At 42.6% G+C, this 12,069-nt stretch overlaps 1 protein-coding gene across 19 annotated transcripts in view; it reads right to left on the bottom strand.

The window, feature by feature from the left end:
• ADGRL3 (adhesion G protein-coupled receptor L3) overlaps positions 1-12,069 on the bottom strand; it is a 531,565-nt gene that overhangs the window by 141,905 nt on the left and 377,591 nt on the right. For all 19 annotated transcript variants that reach the window (XM_083592813.1, XM_083592800.1, XM_083592815.1 and 16 more), the window contains 3 exons: positions 5,509-5,547; positions 3,414-3,597; positions 2,487-2,609 (listed from right to left, as the gene is read on the bottom strand). In XM_083592813.1, the coding sequence (XP_083448939.1) occupies positions 2,487-2,609; positions 3,414-3,597; positions 5,509-5,547 (346 nt within the window). The remainder of the gene's footprint in view (positions 1-2,486; positions 2,610-3,413; positions 3,598-5,508; positions 5,548-12,069) is intronic.

Here is a 12,069-nt window from a genome sequence, read left to right as displayed (position 1 = left end):
TCCAGGTTTCCCCTTTAAAAAATGTCAGATCTCATAGCTAAGAAATCCCACTCTGCCTGACACCCTGGGGAGCTGCTACCAGGCAGAGTGGATGGGATTAGGCCAGATGGACCAATGGTTTTGACTTCGTAAGGCAGCTCGATATATGCCGTTAACTGGTTGGAGCAAAACATTTCTTTTTTTATAATAATAATTATAATAATAATATTTTTTATTTATACCCCGCCCTCCCCAGCCAAGGCCAGGCTCAGGGCGGCTAACAAGCAATAATAAAGACAAGTTGAATGATTACAAATTAAAATACAACATTAAAATATTGAAACATTAAAATATTAAAATGTAGCCTCATCGCAGGAGGAGAAAGGAAAAAGAAAGAGGGGGAGGGAATCAAATTGACTCCAAGCCAAAGGCCAGGCGGAACAACTCTGTCTTACAGGCCCTGCGGAAAGAAATCAGATCCTGCAGGGCCCTGGTCTCGTGAGGCAGAGGGTTCCACCAGACCGGAGCCAGTGTTGAAAAGGCCCTGGCTCTGGTTGAAGCCAATCTAACTTCCTTAGGGCCCGGGACCACTAGGGTGTTGCTATTTATGGACCTTGAGGCTCTCCGTGGGGCATACCGGGAGAGGCGGTCCCGTAGGTACGAGGGTCCTAGGCCGTGAAGGGCTTTAAAGGTCAAAAGCAGCACCTTAAATCTGACCCTGTACTCCACCGGGAGCCAGTGCAGCTGGAAAAGCACTGGGTGAATATGCTTCCATGGCAGAGACCCCGTGAGGAGCCTCACTGCAGCATTCTGCACCTGCTGGAGTTTCTGGCACAGCTTCAATGGCAGCCCCACGTAGAGTGAATTACAGTAGTCAAGCCTGGAGATGACCGTCGCATGGATCACTGTGGCCAGGTCGGGGCGGAAAGGTAAGTGCTTTACACAACACTTACATGTCAAAATGGCTTCTAAGTGGTTTACAACTACAAAAACCAATGCATCATTAAAACACACAAGTTCCATCAGCGTACTAAAACATCCTTAATTGAAATATGTAATAAAACAAGAAAAATGACAATTAAAACAGCTTAGGAAAAATGCCCAAATCACAACCTAGTTAAAACTATAAAATCAGAAGCCTCAACAGCATCGGGACAGAATAGTGCCTTGTGGCGCATTGCAAGATATGTTGTCCCCTAATCCTATTCTCTGGTAATGGTCATGCAGCTAGGAGCATTGCCACTGGAGAACAGGGCCTCCAACTCCCAAACCACTGAGATGGTCCACAATGATACCACAGCCAGTGGTACCCAAAGCCGCTGCAAGATCCATCAGCAGTAGTAGAGTTTCACTCTCCCTGTCTCTCCTTTGAAGGGGGACATCTGTCAGGGCAACCAGGGCCCATAGAAGAAGAGAAGAAGAGTTTGTATTTGATATCCTACTTTATCACTCCCCTTAAGGAGTCTCAAAGCGGCTCACATTCTCCTTTCCCTTCCTCCCCCACAACAAACACTCTGTGAGGTGAGTGGGGCTGAGAGACTTCAGAGAAGTGTGACTGGCCCAAGGTCACCCAGCAGCTGCAGGTGGAGGAGCGGGGAATCGAACCCGGTTCACCAGATTACGAGTCCACCGCTCTTCACCACTACACCACATAGCATGCCTGAACTCAGATTGGAATGGATTCAGATAATCCGTTCCAACAGTGTCAGGAACTGAACCACCACCACCCCTTTGAGCACTTTACCCCCCAAGGGCATGTTACAAGACTGGGCAGTTGTTGTCAAACACCTCAGAGTCCAGGTAGGGCTTTCTCAGAAGTAGGCCTGCCACTACCTCCTTCAAAACAGTTGGGGATTTATCAGATTCAGTAAGTCCCTCCCCTAACAAGGGGGTGCGGCAGGAGCTCAAATTTTACCGAATACTCGTCTGACCATGACAAAGGGATCAATGCAATCCTTCAGTATACACCCCCCCCCCCACCACCAAGGGTGCATCCTGCCTGGTGTGTTGGTCCACCAATAACCTGGGACAGCCCTGGGGTTCTTCATCTTAACAACTCAGCCAAGGAGGCCACTGGGCAACAGGGTGGATGGAAAGCCAACACCATCTTCACTCTGACCCAACCCTTGAAAACCCACTCCAAGGAAAGGGGTTTTCTGGCAAGCTGAATGGATCACAGCAACTCCTCCGCCCCAGCCTTCTGACCTCGGTTGGTGTTGCACCAGGGTAGCAGAGCTGAGTCAAATCTACTACTCCCTGTTCACATACCCACAGACCAGTTCAGCTCCCTCGTCCATAATCCAATCATAGATGAGGGTGGTCTTATTATACACTGACCAGACATTGAACAACAGCACCATCAGGTTAGCCATCTCAGTTCCCTGTCAGGTAGGAAGATTCAAGGGGACAGAATGAAGCCACTGTCCCCTTCTAAAGAAGGTGAAACCATGAAGAACAGCGAACAAAATAAGATAGAAGAGCAAACAATTGTGAGGTGCTGAACTTACCATTCCGGCCATTCTGTTTCAGTGTGTTTGCTGAGAGCTGGATGGCACTTCCATAGCCTGTATTCTGTGGAAACTTCAGGTCTTCCAAGTTTCCGTCTGTGCTTAGCCTTGCAACTTCCAACTCTGTTGGTATGAAAGAAGTGAAAAATGAAATGCATGCAAAACATTCCAAAGGATATAAATGATTAGAAATTCAGAATACAATCAATATATATAATATTGTCCCCACACCCCCAAATAAAAACATGAGACCCTGCAAATGGATTCTAGTATGGGCAACATTTTCCACACCAAATTCCCTGCTATGCAGAGTTGATCCCTTCTACGTCAGCTGATGAGAAGCGAGAGAGATGCTGCTTTGTCCAGGTGGGTGAGAGAGCCTTGTTTCTCCCCTCCCTGTCAAGTCATTTACCAACCCCATGCTCAGAGCTTCCTAAAGTGTTGAACGTGGGGCTGACAACATCCCTTGCGATGTGGTTCCCAAGTGGAACCCCCTCCACTAGGGGTTTTGAAAGGTAAGCTGCATCAGGTGCTTACCAGGTGACATCATAATGATGCCACATGATTGGCAGATAGGTGGCCCCTGTCCATCTGTCAGATGGGGCCAGGCTGATCCTGATAAAGTTCTTCAGTCCTTGAAATTCCTCTGCACATTTAACCCAAGCCACCAGATTGTGCCTAGAAAAATTAATTCTGCCAAAAGTTAGTATGCAACACTACTTCCTTGATCTACTATTTTGGCCATGCTTTACTGATGCTCTGTAGACTGCAAGTCTCACATAAATTGTTCACGGGCTGCTAAGTGTGAAAACTAAGTAACTCTTGCACAAACTACTTTATTGTCACTTGTTCTTAGGAAGCCCGTGCCAACGCAAGTGAGTGGATGCCACCGAAACAAGTTTCACCCCAATTATTTCTGCTACTCACGAATGTTGTCCGTGTTCTCCCGCACGATATCAGTCTTGAGAAGGTTGTCAGCCAGTACAAAGGCACTTTCTTCCACGGTGTCCAATAACATGGTCGCTGCACGAAGCTGATCACTTGCAGGCAGGTCCCTCCATGCATTTAAAGCTTGCGGCTGCAAGAGGTTATTGACTGTTTCCACCATGGCCTGCGAAGAAGAGGAATAAGATTGATTTCCTGCGAGAGCCCCATCCGCTCATTATAGAACGCAATACACCCAGTTTCACTGCCCATCCTTCTCAACTTAATCAATGTTTCTGGCTCTGTGTATGAGATGGACAACTCTCATATCTCCCTACCCATTCCCTCCACGCATTTCCCATATCTGGGATCCAGTCTTTGCCCTGAACCCATTTTTGCCAGCCGCCATTTTCCACAGCGCCTTGCCTTGCTGACGTCTTCACAACTCTCTACTCGACTGAGGTGACAGCCTTGTTCCTAATTGTTCTTTATATATAGAAAAAACCTAACCAGAAACTTTCCTTTAAGTGGCAATATTGGTTTTTAACAGGGACCTAAAAAGAAGAATTGAATCAATGACAGTGACAGAAAGCTCTGTGGACCTGAATTAGGTAATTACTGTCTGCAGCTAAGAAACTGCACTTAGCAAAGAGGCAATCATTCTCTTGCTTAGAAGACTCAGGCCTTGTAAATGACTCAGCTTTACTTGTCACACAACAATTCATGCCTACAGAAGTTCCTCAGTTCTTTTCTGTGGACTTGTACAAGTGGTTTGTTCTTTAAGAGATCAAGGTGTATCTGCGAGTCTTTGTTGACAGGGGATACACACTTCTTCCCTGTGAGTCCCTTCACAAGCAGATGGTGTAGCGCTCTCAAGTGAAGGAATGGGAAATGAGATGTAATATACGTTCACCAATACGTTCTGCAGCAAAATAAATATATGAACTGCAACCCACGCACAGCTGAGATCTGAAGTGGCACTATCTCTTGACAAAGGGGATCTTGGGAGTTGTGCTTGCTATCTCACTTTATTGTGGCCATGAAATAAGTAAAAGCTGTTTGACAGCGCAGCGGACCACCTCAGTGGCAGTTTATACCGACTGGTCATTTCTCACTAGTCTTGGCTGGCAAGGAGGAGTCCATGAGCAATAAAAAAGGACACATGCTCTTATGTGAAAGTTAAATGCTTAGGAATAAACAATGGTATGTTTCTTTGTCTGTGTGACTGCAGGACTTGAAATGACATTCCTGCTGACACAAATGAAAAGCAGATTTTCCTTGCTGTAAATATACATTAAACTCAAAACTGCTGAACTTCAACAATGGGCCACCAATCCACAAAAACCTTTCTGTGAATCCAACTGAGAGGCTGTGACTAAACTAACTTAAAGTCACCCAGTGAGCTTCCTGGCTGAGTGGGGATTTGAACCCAGGTCCTGCCGGACACTCTAACCACTACACCACACTGGCTCTCATAGTGGCCTTGGAAAAGGAGAGCGTTTTTAGCTTCTTGACGCTGAGGTCCAGCGCCAAGGGCCTTCTGGCGGCTCTCTCAGTGCGAGAAGTGAGGTTACAGGGAACCAGACAGAGGGCATCTCGGTGGAAATAGAGAGCTGGGCATGTATCAGAGAGTTGGGATTAAGTGTTGAATCTCCAGGCATGTTGCATCCACGGCAAATTTAATACAAGTCTGAACACATGATACAGTGATATTTTGTCAGCCTGATATGCTGTATTCACTCAAGCTCTCACCCATGGAAAAAACCCTCGGTGTCAAATATTTCTGCGAAGCTGTAAGCTCATAACTCACCAAAAACACAACACCCACAACCTGCTTAAATGATCTGCTGCAACTGTGATTTCCTGGAGCTCTACAAATGGGATTTTTTCTGCACTTGGTATCAGTCCTCTATTTGTCTTACCATTCCTTCCTTCAGTTGTTTTCCCTCATTATTTACTTTTCTTCTTTGGAATAAAAAAATGTCTATTTCCCCCATTACAAATTCTATGTGGTTTTGGTGTCCACTGATGGTGCTGTAATAATAAGGAACAGAAAGCCAAACTATGATATGCACAGAGGGGAGGAATGTGAAAGTACCTGGACATAGGCTCTGCAGGAGCGCTCCCGTTTCTGAAGCTGTATCCATAAAGATGGTTGTTATAAACACAGAATAAAAAAGTTAGTGACAGGAGAAAGCAAAATTATATAAAACATCTACTGCAAAACTCGTTTCTCTTACAACTTGTTTCCAAGAAAGCATGCTAAGCTAGGCAGTAGCAGTATTTCAATATCACTGAGGACAAGTTAGCTGCTTAATTGTTATTTATAAGAAAAGTACTAAGACAAGCAGTAAACAAAGAATCATAGAACTGTAGAGTAGGGGCCACGAGAGATAATATTTCCAATCAAAACTCTCTTTAAAAGAATTCCTTCATCCAATGACCAACTCAAGCTTATTTTGAAGCCTTCCCTGAAATTGCTCCTTGTATCTGGTCGTAGTTTTGAGATGTCCACCTCTGAGCACTACAGATAAAGGCTTCTGGATATGCAAGAATGTTTCCCCTGGGCTGCTTATGAAGTACTGTCATATGAATTCAGGCCCCAAGAGACCTCATCGCCACACCAAAATAAGCATCATTTTGCTGACTCAGATGTCATTTGCAGGATCATGTGAACTGTATTTCATTGAACACTGGTGCCCTGATGCAGAGAATGCTATTCATTTGTGTATCAGCACCCCCAAATAACCAATTTACTTTCAATGGGACAAGAGTTTGGATGCGCCCATGGATGTGCAGTTCTTCCAGATATTTATATACCACCTAATATAAAAACAACCTCTAAGCGATTTACAAAACCACATTCTGCCGGGCATCCAATTTACCCCTGCCACTCCTGATTTCGTTCTCTGGATTTGTGTGAAAAGCCATTACATTCTGGAGAATTATGCAAGGAAAAAGAGCAAGTGAATGACTCAGAATGTAAGCTGACTCAGAATTCAACACTCTTTAGCACAGCCTTCAGTTGTTTTGGATTACAAGCCCTACCCTGAAATCTGATCTAGCGTCTCAATGCCAAAGCCTCCCCAATGCAGCAGGGTCCACTGAATATTGGGAGAGGTTAAATGAATACCTCAAAAGTCAAGGTTCAAGGGCAGAAATCTGGCTGAGTCTGGAATAACCTTGTGAAGTGAAAGGATGTGAAAGAAGGTTTTATATCTAGATGTTAGGATAGAGAGGATAAAGAAAACAGGAAAACAGGAAGACAGAATGAGAGATAAAGGAGGTGCTGTGGGATTGGTAGAAGTCAATGTCTTGTTGTTGCTTTAGTGTTTACAATATTAACTTGTAAGATATGGATTTGTTTGGTTTTTTGTTTGGTTTTTGTTGCTTTTTTAGTTTTCGAATGTTGATTTTTGTGTGTTGCGTATTGTTATCTTTTGATATCTTTCGTGTTGTTGTTTGGAAAATACTAATAAAATTCATATTAAAAAATGAATATTGGGAGAGGTTTGGGTGGGGACAGGAAAGTCATCTTCCATCCAAGCCTTCAGTGGGAACTTCTCTGAATCCAACTCATTACAATTATATAGTTTATTCAATTCCCATTTCATATTCAAGAACTAATCTTTACCCCTTCTGCTTTAATCTACAATGTGCTGAACGCCGCAACAGAACCCACAATTTATGCAGATTATATTGTTTTTTTAAACAAGCTGAGAAAACAAACTTATTTTAGATGATTTAACTTATAAGGCAGGAATCTGAATTAAAGGGTTTAATTATGCAAGCTATCAGAAAGTTAGAAAATCTGCCTAACAGAACACAATTTGGGGAAATATATGACAGATTGAAGGCGGACGAAGAACAGCAAAAGTATTTGGAAACATATAAAATATATAAACAGCTTGACTTCTCAAAATAAATATTTGTTTGACAAGATAAGTAAATCATTTGGCCACTATCCATATGATGAGCAAAAGAAAAAAATAATAAAGGAATATAATGAGTTTGTTGTTAAATCATAAGCAATGTTATAAGAATGTGAAAATTAGTATAAAAAGCTTTCCGCAATTACATTTCTTAAACAAGAGAGAATAAAGTAATTTTAAAAGGTGTTAATAGTTCAAAGCTAATGAGAGGGGACAGGGAATTCACTGATGTGAAAAATAAGGCTACAGGTTCAGGAGGTTTTTCTGCAGTTTTATTCCAACTGTTTAAAATAAAAATACCATCTCCACAGTGTCTGTTATAAATTAATGTTAATCCCTGATAATCTTCCAACCTGTCTGGAAGAAGCAAGTATGACTGTCATTCCTTGAACCAGACAGCAGCTTGGAACGTACCTGATCAACGGTGCTGAAACAAAACTAGGCCCCCAATTTAGAGCCAGCAAATTTGGTGGCTCATTTCAGCAATGCAGGTGAGGAACATATGACTCTCCTATCAGCCTCTGCCAGCAAAGCGAATGGACATCAACTCCATGCTGGGAGTTGATGTCCAACAACATCTGGAAGGCCACAGGTTCTCCACCTTTGAAGCAGCAGCATTCTGTGAGCCATGTGGAAAAAAATATGGTGGCCGACTATGTCATGGTGAATCATTCCAACAAAGCAATTTTTAATTTTTTTTGCAGGGGGGCATTTTCTGTGCTGAGTTTAACCACTTGACTTTCACCCCAACACCCCAACAAGTATATAATTTTTCTAAGTACTATATCTATCTATCTATCTATCTATCATCTATCTATCTATCTATCTATCTATCATCTATCTATCTATCTATCATCTATCTATCATCTATCTATCTATCTATCTATCTATCTATCTATCTATCTATCTATCTAATCAATCTATCATCTATCTATCTCTATCATCTATCTATCATCTATCTATATCTATCTATTTATCATCTATCTATCATCTATCTATCTATCTAATCTTAATCTATCTATCTATCGATCTATCTATCATCTATCTATCTATCTATCATCTATCTATCTATCTATCTATCTATCTATCTATCTATCTATCTATATCTATCATCTATCTATCTATCTATCAAATGTATCTATCTATCATCTGTCTGTCTATCATCTATCTATATCTATCTATGATCTATCTATCATCTATCTATCTATCTATCTATCTATCTATCTATCATCTATCTATTTTGAAATGTTGGTGTTTGTTTTTTAAAATCTCATTAAAATAAAACAACAAGATAAATTAAGTAGCATGAATAGCCAATACAATATTTTACTTAAAATGATATACCAAATGGCTGGCACCAAGAGCCAGTAAAGGCCCCACTAAACAGGTCCATTTTCAGCATATGCTGAAACGGCCTCACCATCAATGTAACCCCCTTTTCTTTGGGGAAAAGATTATTCCAAAGAATGGGCTCCACAAGAAAAATAGTCCTCTGCCAGGTCACTGAAAGATGAGTTTCTGCAAAGTGTGGCCACAACCAAGAAGGCCTAAGAAGATTACTTTAGTGACTGAGCAGGTCTGAACAGGAGAAGGTATTCCCTTCAAATTGTTTTGTGCCAGAGTGTCTTGCCAAACATTTAGCCTACTCAAATAAGATATTCCTCCACCCTCAAACTGGCAAGCTTCAAAGTAGTCCACCACGCCATTTTCGAACTATAAACAGTAGGACCTACTCTCCCACCTCAAATTCTCATTATAATGGAGGGACGTGATTCAGCTGACTCACCCTTAACAGGGGGCCACTATAGCAGGACTTCTTAGAGTTACCTGGATTTTAAAATTGCTCATAAAAAGCTGTCTAATGAGCTGCTTTACCAGACGGCAGTAAGTACAACTGCCATGTTCTCTTTATGTCTCGCTGTCTTGAGGTGAAACGAGAAGCTGCCAGGACCCTCCCCACCACCAAAGCCTTGCTTACTGAGGTCGGGCAACTGGTTCTTCTGACAAGATTTCATAGAACTTTTGTGAGTTGGTGATCTGTGGGGGCATCACCCTGCAAGATTCTGCCACCTGAGGCAGCTGCTTTAGCTCACCTCATGGGCTGGCCGGCCCTGTATATTTGACTGCAAATACGAGGGAATACTGCTTTGCTTTTGGGTGGTACTAGGGTGCTGTATATTGTCTCCCTGCTTATTTAACTTATATGCAGAATTCATCATGCGAAAAGCTGGGCTGGATGAATCCCAAGCTGGAATTAAGATTGCTGGAAGAAATATCAACAACCTCAGATATGCAGATGACACAGCCTTGATGGCAGAAAGTGAGGAGGAATTAAAGAACCTCTTAATGAGGGTGAAAGAGGAGAGCCCAAAATACGGTTTGAAGCTCAACATCAAAAAAAAAAAGATCATGGCCACTGGTCCCCTCACCTCCTGGCAAATAGAAGGGGAAGAAATGGAGGCAGTGAGAGATTTTACTTTCTTGGGCTCCATGATCACTGCAGATGGTGACAGCAGCCACGAAATTAAAAGACGCCTGGTCCTTAAGACAGCGTCTTAAAAAGCAGAGACATCACCTTGCCAACAAAGGTCCGTATAGTAAAAGCTCTGGTTTTCCCAGTAGTGATGTATGGAAGTGAGAGCTGGACCATAAAGAAAGCTGATCGCCGAAGAATTGATGCTTTTGAATTCTGGTACTCTTGAGAGTCCCATGGACTGCAGGAAGATCAAACCTCTCCATTCTGAAGGAAATCAGCCCTGAGTGCTCACTGGAAGGACAGATTGTGAAGCTGAGGCTCCAAGACTTTGGCCACCTCATGAGAAGAGAAGACTCCCTGGAAAACACCCTGATGTTGGGAAAGATGGAGGGCCCAAGGAGAAGGGGACGACAGAGGATGAGATGGTTGGACAGTGTTCTTAAAGCTACCAGCATTAGTTTGACCAAACTGCAGGAGGCAGTGGAAGACAGGAGTGCCTGGCGTGCTCTGGTCCATGGGGTCACAAAGAGTCGGACCTGACTAAACGACTGAACAACAACAACAACAACAACTACAACAACAACAGGGTGATGGTGGGACTGCGTTGCTTTTCACTCATCAGTGGCCAGATGAGGTGGTGGAGTCACATTATCCACAAAGGTTTAATCTTTGCCCATTGAACTCTACCAGCTTGAAAGTGTGTTTGTGATGCTGCGCACCCACCAGGAGTAGTCAGTGGTTTCCACAGGCCACGTTTCTGCCTAATAAGAACCACTGCCTGAGATGACATTGGAGTTGGTGCTGAAGTCTCTCGCAATGATGGCTCTGTGAGATATGCACATCCAGACAGACATTGCTGTGTCTGAGTCAGGCCCAGATATAGTTGCAAAATCTTTGCGTTCAGTGTGATGAGGAGACCATGGTTGTAATGATGTCCGAGCTGCAAGCCATGGATTGTTTCCTGCTCACGTATTGACAGGCGAATTGTCTCGAACCACATGCTCATCTCTGCCTTTCCTGGCTAATAAAAATTTGTAAGGAGAGGCTGCTTTCCAGTTATCATGCCGTCCACAATTATTATTAATTTAGGTGCTCTGTAACATTTTAAATGATGACAGGGAAGCTGTCTATGCCTCTTAAGGAGGCTGTTATCCATTCGCTCCCCAGGGGATCTTTGAGTGTTGATAACCCAGTAAATCACGGTCCAGTATCTGAGCTCCCGTTTCCTAGCAACATAATTGAGCATAGGGTTGCTTAGCAACTCCAGGCATACCTAGATGATAAAAACATTCTTAATCTTTTTTTAGCTTGGCTTTTGCTTAGGCTCTGAGAACAAAACTGTTTTCGTGGTCTTATTAGACGGTCCCCGTATGCAGATCAACAAGAGAAACTGCACCATCTCCAGAACTTTTGAGGCAAGAGGTTATTGGGTACTGTTAAAGCAGTGGCACAAACCGGTGGCCATGGGAGAACCGGACCCACAATGACTTCGCCAAAGACTGGCAGCCAATTAAATGTCTTAGGAATGAACTACAAAAGCAGCAGAAGGAGGTAACAGAATGAACTGTACCACTTCAGAATACAATGGGTCTGTGTATGTGTCATGTTTTTTAGTGTTTCCCTACATGAAAAAGCTCACTGCAAACAGAAAAAAGCACCTTAGCAAGAAAACTGCTGGGCTATAACCTTTCTCCCTCGTGTGCCATATAAAACACAGGGCCATTAAAAATCCTCCACTTGCAGTATGAAGTGATAAAGTCTGTTATTCCACCTTGATATTCAACCTCTGCAGTGACAGGGGTGAGTAACCGTTGTCCCTACATACATTGGATTCCAACAACATTAGCAGAGCCACTGGTTTAGACCTCGTCCCAGTCAATTAATCAAATGCATTTCAATTGACATATGATTATTAATTACAATTAAGCTATCAGAAATTAATTAGATATACAAAACTGGCATATGTATGGATAAGGAAAAAGGTATTTTTTCTTCTGATTTATAATGACCCAATTATAATTCTGCAACAGAATGAAGAGATTCCCTCCCGCATAAAACAGAAGAAGGAATGTCTCTTTTGTTATTGCTTTTACTTTGCAAAGTGCATTGGGATTCACTTGAATGGAAAGCAGCATATAAAACAATAAATAAAACAAATCATTCTAAAATGGGACCCGTCACCCTTATTTTTTCTAACAATTTGTATCAAAGATAAATGGAAAACCTAATGCTTGAGTAATATTTTTAAATG

The sequence above is a fragment of the Podarcis filfolensis genome (assembly GCF_964270895.1).
Source record: "Podarcis filfolensis genome assembly, chromosome: 17".
Taxonomy (NCBI): domain Eukaryota; kingdom Metazoa; phylum Chordata; class Lepidosauria; order Squamata; family Lacertidae; genus Podarcis; species Podarcis filfolensis.
This window is presented reverse-complemented; position numbering and strand designations above follow the sequence as displayed.